Below are 15,259 nucleotides of genomic sequence, written 5' to 3' on the forward strand. Positions count from 1 at the left end.
CTCCTCCTCCTCTTCCTTGCTACCAGCCTTTCCCCAATGCCCCGAACGTTTTGCAGGCCGGCCAGCCTGTTTGCAGAAGTTGTTGCCTCCAGTCCCATGCCTGTGATCAGGGAGCTGCCCTGACCAGCTGTGTCCTACACAACCCCAGTTCAGACCCTGCCCGCAAACAACTCCGTCACCAGACCGGCCTGTTCCAGGTTCACCTACATCTTCAATCCCAGCCTTATCCCGCCTCCTGCTCTATCTCCATCCCAACCCTGGTCACCGCTCCCATCTCTGGGACCCCATCTCTTGGGGGCGGAGCAGACCGCCCATCCCTCTCTGGCCTCAGCCTTCCCACCTAACTCAGAGCGCTTCCGACCCAATGACACCATGCCTCTCTGCTCCCTTGGTGCTTCCAAGCTCTCCTTGACTCCCTGGCAGCCTGGATCGGCAGAGTCCCCATGGCGTGCCCTGCACCCTCCTCCTCCTGACCCCCCCTCCCCCCAGCCTCTTGCTGGCTGACGCCCCCCCCCACCAGGTCAGGCCCTAGAGTTTCTCTTTGCCCCCAGCCTCTCCTGGCTTCAGGGCACACACTCTCCCCAATTCTGGTCCAGCACCCAGTTCAGAGGCGCGGGGCGTGTGACTCCCCTCCTCTTGCACACTCACCTCCTCGTCACCGTCCCTCTGTCCCGGCTGCTGTCCTGTGTTAAGGCTCCTTCAGCCAGGACTGCCAAGAGCTTGGATCTGAGGAGGGGGGGTTAGAGGAGGTCAATTTCCTGTCAGGAAACCCCTCCCTCTCTGGGGCCAGGGGCGGGAAGGACTTGTTATCTGTCTGCCCTTTTAGGCCAGGCTGTGTTGGGCTGGGAAGAGGGACAAGGCTGCGGTCAGGCCCCACCTTCATCCACCCCGACCGGAATTGGCAACCCCCCCAGTCTGCTCTTCACACCTCCCAAGGTGACAACACCCTCCTGGGTACCCCCCAGAGACACCCCATGCTGGCTGTGGGCCCCGAAGTTCTCTCCTGGGTTTCCTGCTCTGGGGTGAAGACATGGAGGAAGGTTCTGCTGGGACCAGGGGCTGGTTGGAGGCCTCAGGGGGTGGCCCTGGGCAGGGCTTTGCTCCCGTGGTTCTCTCTGCCTAAAAGCCCATGTCTCCAGGTCTCCGTATGCCTGCCTTCTCGTTATTACCCAGGTCTCAGCTCCAGCGTCCTTTCCTCCAAGGAGAGGTTCCCGACCAGCAAAAGCCCTTCTGCCCATCCTGTACTCTCCTCCCTCCTCGGAGACATTGCTCTGGACTTCCCTGGTGGCTCAGACGGTAAATTGTCTGTCTACAATGTGAGAGACCTGGGTTCGATCCCTGGGTTCGATCCCTGGGTTGGAAAGATTCCCTGAAGAAGGAAATGGCAACCCACTCCAGTACTCTTGCCTTGAAAATCCCATGGACGGAGAAGCTTGGTGCAGGCTACTGTCCATGGGGTCGCAAAGAGTCGGGCATGACTGAGCGACTTCACTTTAGAGCACTTTCTACAATCTGAAATGATCAAATCCCTCTGTCTCCCTGGTGGATTTTCTGACTGTCCCAATCAAACGTAAATTCTATGCAGATTTTGCTTTCCGTGTTCATCATGATAACCCTAAATACACGCCTGGCGCATAGTCGGTGCTCAGGAAAGATCTGTTAACGGAAGGCACCAGTGGGGATAGAGCAGTGCTAAGGAGGGAAGTTGTGGATGAAGACGGCAGATGGGTTGGGGCTAGAAATGGGCTGGGGGTTGAATGGAGTCAGATGCAGGATTAGGGTTACTTTCAAGGCTGGGTTTTAGGCTTAGGTGGCCCTTTGGGTTCCCAGGCATAGTATCTCAGGTGTTTAGTATCTCAGGTGTTTGGCCTGAGAGAATGATCACTTGCCTCAGCTTGATTGGGGCTGGGATGAGGTAGGGTTGACATTAGGGACAGGAGCTGGGCTCAGGGATCACTCCTTCTCCCCTAGCCCCAATGAGGGCTCATTAGGTTGGGATAAGTGCATCAGGGGTTAAGATTCCAAGGTCTGAAGGCCTCCATTCAAGGATTGGATTTGTCAGCAGAGGGCCCCGGGGAAGGGCTGATTTGGTGGCCAAGAGGGCAAGGGGAGAAACAGGCTTTGTCCTCCCCAAGTCAGTGTGGACCCATGATAATGAGAAGGCAGGCCGGCTGGAACCAAGCATCTGTTATGGGCCATGGACACTGTTGGATCTCTCCCTCTATTTTAACTTAATTTTTTATTGAGCTGTAATTCTTAAGCCATAAAATTCACCCTTTTAAAGCATATGTCAATGGTTTTTGGTATATTCACAAGGTTGTGGCAACCATCCCCACTATCTAATTCCAATTCACCACCCCAAAAAGAAATCCTTAAATCCTAAAACCTGTTAGCAGTCGTTCCTTACTGCGCTCTCCCCCCAGCCTTTGGCAACCCTGATTCTACTTTCTGTCACTAAAGATTTACCTGTTCAGGATATTTCATATAAATTTATTGTTGTTTAGTTGTGAAGTTGTATCCAACTCTTTACAACCTCATGGACTGTAGCCCTCCAGACTCCTCTATCCATGGAATTTCCCAGGCAAGAATACCAGAGTGGGTTGCCATTTCCTTCTCCAGGAAATCTTCTCAACCCAGGGATCAAACCCTCATCTCCTGGATTGGCAGACAGATTCCTATACAACTGAGCCACCTGGAAAGCCTATTTCTTATAAATGGAATTATACAGTAAATGGTCTTTTGTATGCTTCTTTTGATGAGCATAATTTTTTAACGTTATCCATGCCACAGCCTCCCTCCCCTCTTTAAGCCTCAGTTTCCCCAGCTGGGAAATGAGGTGGGGACTATACTGGGAACTACGGAGCCAGGGTGAGCCCTGGAGTGGTGGGCAACCTGTGTAGGGAGGTGATCTTCTGCCCTCGTGTGGTGTTTCGGAGAACTGCAGCTGTCAGCGCTAGGGCTGGGAAGGGATTGGGCGGATTCAGCCTCTATCCCATTCCCAAGACCCCACCCCTCATCCCGCAGAACCCTTGGGATCTCAAAGCTTCCAGAACAACATTCTGAGCTCCTCCCTCTCTGCCTCCCACCATCCCTGAGACTCCTCAGCCTCCATTTGTTGAATAATAATAATATCACCCGTTTAAGAAATTCTAATCTGTTCGCGCAAGAACTGCTTTCCTTACATAGTCTCATTAATTTGTCACAGAGCTAGGCTGCTACTTTTACTGTCCAGAGACAGGAAGCCATAGTGGACAAGAGCCTACCTTGTGGAGTTTGGTGACGCTTGTGTTCAAATCTCAGCCCTGCTGCTTACCAGCTGTGTGGACTTCAGCATGTGGTTTTTCCTCTGTAAGCGGGGGAGACAATGATGATCCAATCTCATGCTGTAGCAGAAAGGATGAAGCGCTCAGAGTCTGGCACAGAGGAAGCCTCTGTGAGTAGATGTAGCTGATAGTATCAAGCATTGACATACAGGTCAAGACATTACAACCAGCTGAGTGAGGGCGGAAAGCCTTTCTTTGTAGCATGTGCCAATTTCCATGGTGTAAATATTCCCACCATGGCTAATTCCAGGCTACCAGGGTGATGTCACTGAAAGCGTTTGGGGGAAAAGAGATGTGCAGTCACCCCTTACATAGCAGTTTCAGTGTAACAGAATACAATAGATGTAAATAACCTCAGGATCACACATAAGAACCAAACGTGAAATAATTAGGACGTGGTGACTATTATCTTTGCTTTAAATATAATTTATTTAATTGTATGTTTGCATAATTTAATTTTTAATAATGACCGTTTAACAACCAGCTCCAAAATCCCTGAGACTTCAACGACCAGCTTGCTGAGTTGGCTCCAGCAGGCTGCTATTATTGTCAAACCAGTTTTGTAGGAAGGGAAACAGGTTCAGGAAGACGTTCAGACATCGATCCCATGCAAGGGCTGAATCCAAGGCCAGGGCAGTGTCCCTCTTCCGTTCATTACACCCTGGTCTAGAGGGGACGCGTGGTCCCCACGGCACTGTGTGATCTCAGCAAAGCCCTTGACCTCTCTGGTCTCAGTTTGCCAAGCAGGAGAATGCTTGCACCAGGCTCTTTTGCACCTACTTCAGCCCCGCTAGGAAGGCAACATGCAGATCCTCCCCCTCCCTTTATACAAGTGTGAAACTGAGGCCCAGAAAGAGCCAGTGCCTGTCCTGAGTGCCAGAGCTAGACACAGAGAGTCTTGAGACCCCAACTGGGTTGCAAAGGAAAGGAGACTGCAACCCACAACCTCGGGGTCTGGAGTTTTCTGGGAGGTGGGAGGCAGCATTGCTAGAGAGGTTGGTCACCCTTCCTCAGTGGCTCCGCCCAGACACCGTCCCCCAAGCATCCTTAGCCCGCGGTCCCCAGAGCTTCCTGGACGGGGGAGGAGGCGGGGCTGGGAGGGAGAACAGGGAAGCGCCGTCGGCCTGGTTGTTGCCTTTGGGGGCTTCTCTGTCAGTCCTGTCTCTTTGTCTCCTTCTCTTCTCAGGTCTGTGCATCTCCGTCCCTCCGTCTCTGTGCGTGGATCGATCAGTCTCTGTCGCTTTCTGTGTCTCTGCGTCTTTCACCCTGCCTATCTGTCTGTGTCTCTCCCAGCGTTTCTCTCTCGTTCTGCCCTTCTGTCTTTTGGCCGCTCCGTTGTCTGGCTGCCTGTTCATCTCTTTGTGTCTCTGTTTCTCCCTACCCCTGTCTCTCTATCTCTTTGTGTCTCTTTGTCTCTCTCTTCCTGAGCCTCCCCGTCTCTGCGCCTCTCAGTATCTTTCTCTGCGTCTCTGGCGCCGTGCCTCGGCGTTTCTCACTCCTTCTCTTCCGGTGAGTCTCTGCTCTCGGGTGAGAACCTGCTCCGAGCCGACGCGCCCAGACCTGCCTCCGCCCCGAGAGCCCCCGGCTGGCCCCGGCCTGCGCCTTTAAGTGCCGGCGGCGGGGGGCGGGGTCTCGGCGGCCCCGCCCCCGAGCGCCCCGCCCCCTGACGTCCCTTCCTCCCCGGCCCCTCCGCCACCTCCCTCCGCCGCCGCCCGGGCCGGCTCCGCGCCCCCTCCCCGGCCCCCGCCCTCCCGCCTGCCCGCCGCCCCCATGGCGCCCCGGGCCCCCGCCGTTCGGGGCCACTAGGACCCTCGGCATCCCTTTCCCTCCCCCGCCCTGCCCCCTCTCCCACGGTGCGAACCCGGGTGTCCGCAGCGCCCAGCTTTTGAGCTCGCGTCCCCAGGCCGGCGGGGGGGGGGAGGGGAAGACAGGGGACCCCGGGACCCCCGCCCCCCCCGACCCGGCCGCCCAGTCCCCCGGGACTCGGAGAAGATGTCTTCGCGGACGGCGCTAGCCCCGGGCAACGATCGGAACTCGGACACGGTGAGTGGGGCCCGGCCCCTTGGGGAGCCCCGGCCGGGTCTGGCCGCCGAACCCCTCGCCCTGCTGTGCCCCTGGCCACACAAGCCCCTACCTTCGTTTTCCAGCCCGGCCCGCCACCCCCCGACCCCCCGCCCGGACTTCCAGGCCTCTCGACCCTCCCCCACTCACTCCTCAGCCCAGCCCGACCCCTGGGGGCGCCTCTCTCGCGGGACCCCTCTCTTGTCCCTCTGCAGACCGCTTCCGCTTGGGTCTCTTCTCTCCAGGAAGCCCCCTCCCCTGCCTTGCAGGAGCCCCTCCCTTCTCCGGAGTGTTCTTAAGCCCCTTCCCCTCCAGGCCGCCTGCCTCCGACTGCTGGCCCCTTCCCGGATTTGCCGGGCTCCTGACCCCAAGGCCCAGCCCCGGCCCCCGCTCCCCCACCCAGGGAGGCCTGGCCCGGTGCTTCCTCTGCCCTCTGGCCTTCGGCGACTGGATCTGGGTGCCGGGTTCCCCATGATCCCCTCTTCTCATCCACAGCTTTCCGGCCCTCCAGAATGCTCCTGGCTCCTGTGGGCACCCCCTCACAGGAAGCCAGTTCCACCTTTCCTGGGCCGAGGTTCCTTTCTAGCTTGTTCAAGGTCTCTCCACTTCCAAGGCCTGGTCCCCATCTTCCAAGCAGCCCTGTCTCTGGATCCTCAGCACCTCCCATCCCCACAGATCCCCCCCCACCCCGGACCCTCTCTAGTCTCTTCCTCTCCCAGGAAGCCTTGGCTTCCAACTTCCAGGCACCCCCAGCTCAGTCTCAGATTTCTAGGCCCTGAACCAATCTGACTCCAGGCCTCATCCTTCCTGTATCAACTCCTCTGCTTCAGGCAAGCCCCCTCCTCAAGCCCTCAACCCTGTGACCCCCGCTTCTGACAGGATACTACCTCACCCCTTAGAGCTCCAGGCCCCCATCCCTTCTGCTGCCCCCAGGGCCTCCCTCTTCCTTGCCAGGGGGTCTGGCCTCCCAGGGAAGCCCCCTCCTCAGTGTCAGAACCCTTCCCCAGCCCACAAGGCCTGGCCCCAGATCTTTCTTCCAGAAGACTCCTGGGCTTGAAGCTTCTGGTTTTGCCCTGGTCTAAGCCCTCTTCTCTTGGTGTCTGTCTGCTGGGAGCTTTCTCCCCAGGTTCCTAGGCCCCTGACCTCCCACCAGGCTCAGGCTTTGTCCCTTGGATCCACCGCTTGCCCGGGAAGCCCCTTCCCCAGGATTTCAGGCCCCTGGACCTCTCTCTGGTTCCAGGGACTGCTCCTGGAAACCCTCTTCTTTAACTTCTAGGAGTTTCCTCAAGACCCAGGCCCCTGGCTCAGGTATCCTTGGCCACTGACTTCCACTGCCCCATGGCTTGGACCCTTCCCACTGTTCCCAGGTCCCCCTGCCCCTACACCACATCCCGGAACAACCCCAAGGAGATCGATCCCCCTAATCCTCATTTCCCTAATTTCTGTTCACTCTCAGCACTTCTGAAGACTCTCCCACCAAACAATGCCAGACTTTTCCCCAGCTGGGTTCTTCATCCCTTTCCCCCCCGGGCGTTCTGCCAGCTCCCTGCCAATCCCCAGCCAGCCTCACCCTAGATGCCCACCAGAGAGTTTTGTCTCTGTCCCTTCGTCTCGCAGGACCCTGCCTCAGAAAGCTCTGTCCCTCATCACCGTCACCACTGCCGCCACCGGCCATCATGCTCCGGGCCAGACTCTGATTTGGAGTTTCCAATGAGAACCACCACTCCCCCAGTCACCCCAGGCTGTGACAGGGAGCCCACAGGCCTGGCTATGCCAGCCACTTTGCCCTGTGACCTCAGATAGCTAGTTCTCTCCTTCTGAGCCTCAGTTTCCTGCCCTGCAAAATGGGGGTGATCATTTGAATTCCTCAGAGGATTAGTCGAGATGATGGGGCAAGCCTGACACACAGGACGCGCCCCACACGTGTTCGCAGCTGCTGTGACCGCGGGTGCGAGTCAGACGGCAGTGCATCCTCAGTACAGGGCTGTCACTGGTTGCTGTGCGGGCCTGCAGGCCCATTCCCTGCTTGGAGCCTCAGTTTCTTCACCTCTAAATGGGATGGATGGTAGCACCTCCCTGTTAGGGATGTTGTAAAAGGAGCCAATGAGATTATGTGAATAAGATGCATAGGACCAGGCCTATTGTAGCTGCTATTATTATTGTTGTTGTTAATGACTTTGGTTATCCGGAGAAGCACAAGTTCACATCGAGTTTCTGTCCCTCCCTAGCTGTGTGACCTCAGGCAAGTGACCTCACCTCTCTGAACCTCAGTTTCCTCATCCAGCAAACAGGGCTCATACAAGCACTTCCTCCTCCTCATGTTCAGATGTGTGGGGAAATTCGGGGATGGTTAATTCTCCCCTCTCCTCCCAACTCTAGTCTGTAAGATCTGCTTGTCAGTCCTGGCAGAGGGTCACCTCTTCTGGAATCTGAGGTCATCATACCCCCCTCCTTTGCCACCTGGACATGACGCCACCTACCATGACAACAGCCATGTGGGGTCATGCCCAAGTTCCAGGCCCCCTACCACCCAGCCTCTGGAGGTTCCCTAGCAACAGGCTCAGTGTTGGGGCGCCAGCCGGTCAGGAGGAAGCTGGGCCAGCTGGTGGTGCTCGCCAATTTTAGCTCCCGCCCCCAGCCCCTAGGGGCTTTATCACCCACTGCCCCAGCGGCCCCTTGCAGGGGTTCCTCAGCCACGCTGCCTTCAGTGGGATGCCAGCCCAGCCCCAGTTGGCTCCCCTGGTGCCACCTAATGGGGATTCTTCTCCAAGCCCTTATCTGGGTGAGAATCAGAGCTGTTATCTGCCAGGATCTCCAACTCTTTTCCCACCTTCCCCTGGGAGGAGGCCCGGGGTTGTGAGCAGCCCAGCGGGGAATGTGGGAAAGAGCTGGGGGCTCAGGAGTCTGCAGAGCCGGGTTCAAATCCTAGGCACTCTGTTCCTTCTGCCCTGTGACCTTGGGCAAGGTACTGACCGTGCCTCAGCCCTGGGGTCCCTGTGTAAGGAGTGCGGATCATAATCGGATCCCCCTTGGAGGCCAGGGTAATGGCACAGTGGGCCGCAGGCATGCGGCTAGGGCTCCAGCACTGCGGCTGTCTTTCTGCCCCTCATGGGGAACATTACCTCCCTGTTTCTTATGAATGAACCGTGTGACCTTGACAAGGCAGCATCTCACCACAAGCCTCAGTTTCTCCTCTGGAATATGGGGGTGCTGGTGCCACCCTCAATGGGCTGCTGTGGGGATTAAATGCAGATGAGGTACATTAAAGCCCAGGATTTGGCCCGTAGTAAAGGCTACTTAATAAAAATGACAGGAGCGTGAGGCAGCATGGTGTGGCGAAGGGGAAGACATAACTCTGGGGTACACCATCTGGGTTCAGGTCCCAGCGATGAACCTCAGTTGAAAGTGAAAGTGTTAGTCACTCAGTCGTGTCCGACTCTTTGTGACCCCATGGACTATAAGTAGCCCTTCAGGCTCTTCTGTCCCAGAAGTCTCCAGACAAGAATACTGGAATGGGTAGCCATTCCCTTCTCCAAGGGATCTTTCCAACCAAGGGATTGAGCTCAGGTCTTCTGCATTGCAGACGGATTCTTTACCATCTGAGTCACCCGGGAAGCCCTGAGCCTCAGTTTTCCTACCTGTAAAATGGGGATGATGATGCTTTAATGACCAGTGCTCATTAGATATTGGTCCTCATCACTGTTAAGTGGCCTGGCAGAGTCCCTGCAAGGAGCTGCCCTGGGCCCTTCTCTTTGTTGCGTATTTAGCCTTCTCTCTTCCTCAGTTCCCTGTCCTCCTGAGTCCCATCCCCCAGCCCTGGGAAGGGCTCAGGGACAGCACAGGGTCTGAGCTGAGCCATCTTGGCTTGGGGCCTCTGTCTCCCGCACCCTGGGCCCCAGCTCTGAAAGGGAGGCACAGTCCCTGAGGCTCACAATGAGGGCAGGGCAGCCAGGAGCAGGCAGGTGACCTGCGGGGGGAGAGGCCCGGAAGGGACAGGATGGCAGGAACAGAACGTCAGGGACAGATTGTGGTGTGGCGTGGGAGACCGCGGGTCGGGGCGCCGATGGAGCTGCGGTGTTTCACAGGGCAGTGGTGGGGGTGGGGGGGATAGAGGAGGCAACAAAGTCTCCTACCAGAGGAAGGTTGACAGTGTGGCCTACAGTGTCAGGGTGGAATGAAAGACGCTTGGTTACAGTGTTTGGAGTAGAACTGGGGGCAGTAAGGATCAGAAGAAAACAGTAGGAGCAGGAAACTGGGAGTGAAATGTTGATACATGGGTTTGCCATGGAATTGAGGGGCTGGGTGGGGACAGAGAGAATATGGAAAGTTAGGAGCAGTGAGAGTTGGGGTAGAGGGTTGAGTTCAGACATGGGGGTTGAGGGCTGCAGCATTAGAATCAAGTATCTTGGAGCTGATGGAGGTCCCAGTAATTAGGAGAGGACATTGAGGTAGGGGTAGCCTGATCAAAGGGAAGGGGAAAGAAGAAGACAGCTGATATCTGGGGTCCCAAGTGCCTAAGAGTTGGGGGGCCCCCAGCATCTTTGTTCTTGGAGACGTCTTTTTGGAGAGAAGGGTAGCGGAACCAAAGGTCTCTGTCCCGCATGGGTTTGCAAAGGGCCTTGAGGGGGGCAGTGGCCATGGCTGGAGTTAGCCGCCCGAGCATGCTGGCGGGTTGGACGGGCGCTGCCCGCCACTCACGCTCCGTCTCCCCCACTCAGCATGGCACCCTGGGCAGTGGCCGCTCCTCGGACAAGGGCCCGTCCTGGTCCAGCCGCTCCCTGGGCGCCCGCTGCCGGAACTCCATCGCCTCCTGTCCTGAGGAGCAGCCCCACGTAGGCAACTACCGCCTGCTGAGGACCATTGGGAAAGGCAACTTTGCCAAAGTCAAGCTGGCCCGCCACATCCTTACTGGCCGGGAGGTGAGTAGAGGGTGGGGCGGGGAGCAGGGCTGGGGGCAGAATCCTGCAGCCCTGGTGCTTGGTGGGAGGAGGTCAGGCTTGGCCCTCACTTGGCTTTGTGACCGCAGGTAAATCTCTGATTCTCAGAACATCTTCGATTTTTGTTCCAGAACAACCCAAGTAGGAGAAGAGAGCTAGTTTCAGGCGTCCCTGGAATTGTGGGGCATCTCAGTCAGGTCACAGGCAAGCCATATGCACAGTTTCTTTGAAGTCACATGGCTTTTGTGCCTAAACTTAGGCCGTGCGCGCATGCTCAGTCGCTTCAGTCGTGTCCGACTCTTTGCGACCCCATGGACTGTAGCCCACCAGGCTCCTCTGTCCATGGGATTCTGCAGTCAAGAATATTGGAGTGGGTTGCCATGTCCACCTCCAGGGGATCTTCCCCACCCAGAGATCAAACCCATGTCTCTTACGTCTCCCACATTGGCAGGCGGGTTCTCTACCCCTGGTGTCACCTGGGAAGCCCCTACACCTAGGCCACCTCCCTGTTTTAATGGTGGACTTTGGAGTCCACCATTGGCGTCCACAATGGAGTCTTCCAGTGATCTTTATTGAGAATGCAAGAGGTTTATTCATGTTTAGGCACCCTCCCCACCTAGCCTTCTAAGGTGGGCATATATACACTGAGTGTGGCAACAATGTTGCAGAAATGGAGAGGAGTCTGTAACTCACACTTGCTGCTGCTGCTAAGTCGCTTCAGTCGCGTCCGACTCTGTGCGACCCCATAGACGGCAGTCCACCAGGCTCCCCCATCCCTGGGATTCTCCAGGCGAAAACACTGGAGTGGGTTGCCATTTCCTTCTTCAATGCATGAAAGTGAAAAGTGAAAGTGAAGTCGCTCAGTCGTGTCCGACTCCTAGCGACCCCATGGACTGCAGCCTACCAGGCTTCTCCATCCATGGGATTTGCCAGACAAAAGTACTGGAGTGGGGTGCCATTGTGGGGGATAAAAAGAGATTGGGTGTGTTTATGACCCCTCTACACCTCTTTCAATTTTAGAGAAGCGACAGGAGCAGTTTCTCCTGCTCTCACATTGTCTATGCCATACACACAAAAGATACCAGGCCCCAGTGGTTTTATGGGCAAATTGTACCAAACATTCCAGTTTTATGCCAGTACTTCCAGAGACTAGAGAAAGAAGTTCTGCTGCCAGATTTTATGTGCTTGTTCAACAGTGACAGTGAAACCAGGTAAGACATAAAATTGGAGGCTAGTCTTACGTGTGAATATAGATACAGAAAGCTTCAACAAAATATTAGCAAATAGACTCTGACGTGTCAGTTAAAGAAAGCTGCATGGTGACAAAGCTGGGTTTATTTGAGGAATGCACAGTTCTTTTCAAATTGACAATTTATTCATGTACTTTGCCACATTCACAGATTCAAGGACAGAAGCCATATGATCATCTCAATACTGGCATACAAAGTGCTTGTCGAGATTAAAAACCCATTTGTGAAAATATAAAGGAAGCTTAGGGACCCTCTTCCCCTGCAAAAAGTGCATTATTCCCCTCACATGGGTTTTGAACGTGACTCCAGGGGTTTCTTAGGGAACAGAGCCTCCCAGGGGAAGAGTTCTGTAATCCAGTGGATCTGGGGTGACTGAGGGTAACCCCAAAACTCTTTGAGAAAACCAAAGACCTAAGCTGGATTAAGACTTTTGAAGTGCTGTACCCTAATGTGTAATTTAAAATAAAAACTTAGCTAAACTGCAAGATAAGTATAAAGAGGCTTCAATAACATTTTGATTTTTCCCCAATGATGACTATCCCAAAACTCTTTCAAAACTAGCTATAGATTTTAAGTGTGTAAAAGGTTGACTCTGTCAAGCTGCATAAGTTCAACCCCCAGCCCACAAACTTCCCAGCCGTATAACCTTGGCCACATTTTGGAACAGCTCTATGCCATTTGTGAAAATGAGGATAATCTCCTGGGGTTGTTGGGAGAATTCAAAGAGTTCTCATTTAGGGACTTATCCTGGTGGTCCAGTGCTTGACTCTGTGCTTCCAGTACAAAGGGTGCAGGTTGAATCCCTGCTTGAGGGACTAAGATCCCACATGCCAGGTGGCCAAAAAAAAAAAGAGTTCTCATTTGTAAAGCACATAGACCAGGGCCTGGCTCATGTGACTACTTGATAAATGTGAGCTATTATTTCTTGTTCCACAGTGTGAATGATCTGAGATGCCCTCACACAGGGGCCCCCTCAGGGTCTCGGTCACCCTCACTCTGGACAGGCCCCTGGAGCAGCCCCAACCAGACCCCATGATGGCATAGGGGATATTTCCCTGCAGAAGTAAGGGTAGCACTGGAGATGGTGATAATAGCATGTGCAAAGGCCCTGCGGTTCCAATCCCCATCCACTAAGAATGGCCCGGGTAGAGCGCTGTTTCTGAAAGGGGACAAAGGAAGGACATACCAGGGTGTCTGGATGAGGGGCCCTTTCCCAGCTTGAGGACCTGTGGTACCTTGACCTTTCCCCCTTTCTTCCATCTCCAGGTCGCCATCAAGATCATTGACAAAACCCAGCTGAACCCCAGCAGCCTGCAAAAGGTGAGACCCAGGGAGAGGGAGCAAGGCGGGGGAAAGGTTGGGGAGAGGGTCCTTGAAACCCCCCACCCTCATCTTTCTCTTTTTTCCTTTCTTCCAGCTGTTCCGAGAAGTCCGTATCATGAAGGGCCTAAACCACCCCAACATCGGTGAGAAGGGGAAGGGAGTGGGCTTGGTGGATACCAACCAGGGCACTTGGGAAAAGAGAATCGGGGGAAGAGAGAACTGGCTATTATAGCAGTTAGAAAGAAATGTTTTCTCATAGCAATATCCCTGCTTCCTGGCTGTGTGACCTTGGGTGAGTCACTCAACCTCTCTGAGCCTCAATGTCCTCCTCTGGAGTGGGGGGTGATAAGAGGGCTTATTACTTCAAGGTCATTGTGAGGACCGGATAAGATCATGCGTGCAGAACACTTAGTTCGGAGCTAAGCTGTGGGAGCCGCTCTGATTATTGTCATCAGCAGCATCCATTGTCATTGTCATTATCATTAGTCAGAGCCGAGAGAGTGAGGTCTTTACCAGAGAAGCAGGATATGGCCTGGCCTGAATGTGGCCGCAGCATTTATTTATCCGTTTGTTCATGTACTCAGTAAGTATTCCCTGAGTGGCTGCTCATGTGCCAGACTCTGGGGCCCAGCAGTGAAGAAAACAGGCACACATCCCCAGCCTCACAGAGCTGACATTCTTGTGAGGAAGTGGAGACGGTGGTCAAGTGGGGTCAGGGAGTTTGGAAAAATCTTGCCATCAGTAGGGAGCCATTGACTGTTCTTGAGTAAGGGGTGTCGTGGTCAGCACATGTGCAGTTACTGAGTGCAGGTGGAGGCTGAGGGGTCTCTTCTCGCCTAACCCCTCTACCACCACCCCCTGGCCACTGCAGTGAAGCTCTTCGAGGTGATTGAGACAGAGAAGACACTGTACCTGGTGATGGAATATGCAAGTGCTGGTGAGGCCCCTCCCCTCCCCGCCCTGCTCTCCTGCTGCCCCGCCACCATGCCCCGCCCCTCCCCTCCCTGCCCTGCTCTCTGCGCCGCCACCCCCCACCATGCCCCGCCTGACCCACTGGCCTCTGCCCTGCAGGAGAAGTGTTTGACTACCTCGTGTCGCACGGCCGCATGAAGGAGAAGGAGGCTCGAGCCAAGTTCCGACAGGTCAGGGTCATGGCTGGGGCGGGGCTGGGAGGGGCGGCCAGTCTCCAGGAATGAGGGTCTGATTGTGAGTCTGGGCTGTTGCAGGGCCTGGGGGCGTGGCTTAAGTCAGGGTGGGGGTGAGGGTGGACAGTTGGGTGGCCATGGGCATGCAGAGGGCCAGATGTGAGGCTATTCAGATGCAGGGGTGCAGCTACCTAGCTGGCTCGGTGAGAGGACCAAGCCTGAAGGTGCCCAGGTAGGCCAGTGTCCGGTGTGTGAGTGTGAAGGTGCGCCCAGTATATAGGAGTGTGCCTAAGAGGGCACACAGGTACCAGGGTGCTGAGATGCGTAAGTAAAGGAGTGTGGGTGTCCAGGGATATAGGTGTGTAGCTCTTTGGGTAAAAGTGGAAATGGTAGCTGGGGTGTGTGGGTGAGGGAACCCCAAGTGTGGGTTTAAGTTTGTGGGTAAGAGGGCACAATATATATGGGTGCCCAGGCGTGTGGGTAAGAGGGCGTGTAGTTTCAGCTCTGTGGCAGTGAGGATGCTCGGGTATATAAGCAGGTGCGAGGGAGCCCAAGGGTGGGCATATAGGTTGATGGGCCAGAGTGTGTATGGCGTCAGGATGTCCAGGTGGATAAGGTGTGTGTGGATGTACAGGTGCGTGGCAGTGAGGATGCCCGGGTATGTAAGAGGGTTTGGAGGGTGAAGAGACCTGAGCAAGAATGTTGATCCGGCACTGTCCAGCTGCTGAACACAGCTATGCTGGGTGCGCAGGGCTTAAGCCCCGGTGTGCTGGGGCTGCCTGTCTGTGTTTGGGTGTATGATGCTCTCGTGTGTGTTTCTCAACATGCCCCTGCCAGGAGGGCGGCTCCTCCTCTGCGTGGAGGCGTGTGTTGGGGCAGCGCCGTCTTCATTTCCTGCTGTGACTGGGTAGGGAGCGGGCAGAGTTAGGACTCGGTGGGGACCCAGCATCACGGCCTGTGCTTGTGGAGGCCTGGAGGCCAGAGCTCAGTTGTGGGTAGGTTCATGGGGTCTCTGAAGGAGCCTGAGAGCTTAGGGGGCCACAAGTAACCAAGCTCCCCTCTTCTCCCGTCCCCTGCAGATCGTATCGGCTGTGCACTACTGTCACCAGAAAAACATTGTCCACAGGGACCTGAAGGTGAGCCCCCGGCTCAGCCCGCAGACGCCCGCTGCAGTCCCCCGACACCCCGCACCCTCCACCGCATCTCCCTTGCCTACTCAT

At 55.5% G+C, this 15,259-nt stretch overlaps 2 protein-coding genes across 6 annotated transcripts in view; one reads left to right on the top strand and one right to left on the bottom strand.

The window, feature by feature from the left end:
- EXOC3L2 (exocyst complex component 3 like 2) overlaps positions 1 to 996 on the bottom strand; it is a 38,831-nt gene extending 37,835 nt beyond the window's left edge. Inside the window, exons 1-2 of one of the 2 annotated variants that reach the window (XM_086353112.1) lie at positions 929 to 996; positions 649 to 726 (exon numbers count right to left, since the gene is read on the bottom strand). The gene's annotated coding sequence lies outside the window, so the exon portion shown is untranslated. Of the gene's footprint in view, positions 1 to 648; positions 727 to 928 lie in introns of those variants that run through there. The other variant, XM_086353113.1, reaches the window with a different exon arrangement.
- A 4,018-nt stretch (positions 997 to 5,014) lies between these two features.
- The window catches only part of MARK4 (microtubule affinity regulating kinase 4), a 30,203-nt gene continuing 19,958 nt past the window's right edge, over positions 5,015 to 15,259 (top strand). For 2 of the 4 annotated variants that reach the window (XM_086353119.1, XM_086353118.1), the window contains exons 1-7: positions 5,015 to 5,366; positions 10,103 to 10,303; positions 12,838 to 12,891; positions 12,989 to 13,037; positions 13,766 to 13,831; positions 13,966 to 14,036; positions 15,119 to 15,175. In XM_086353119.1, the coding sequence (XP_086209245.1) occupies positions 5,316 to 5,366; positions 10,103 to 10,303; positions 12,838 to 12,891; positions 12,989 to 13,037; positions 13,766 to 13,831; positions 13,966 to 14,036; positions 15,119 to 15,175 (549 nt within the window). In that variant the 5' untranslated portion in view covers positions 5,015 to 5,315. The remainder of the gene's footprint in view (positions 5,367 to 10,102; positions 10,304 to 12,837; positions 12,892 to 12,988; positions 13,038 to 13,765; positions 13,832 to 13,965; positions 14,037 to 15,118; positions 15,176 to 15,259) is intronic. The other 2 variants (XR_015146185.1, XR_015146184.1) reach the window with 1 other exon arrangement.

The sequence above is a fragment of the Bos grunniens genome, chromosome 18, assembly GCF_055505025.1.
Source record: "Bos grunniens cultivar Pamir isolate PY7600 chromosome 18, Bosgru_T2T1.0, whole genome shotgun sequence".
Lineage (NCBI taxonomy): Eukaryota > Metazoa > Chordata > Mammalia > Artiodactyla > Bovidae > Bos > Bos grunniens.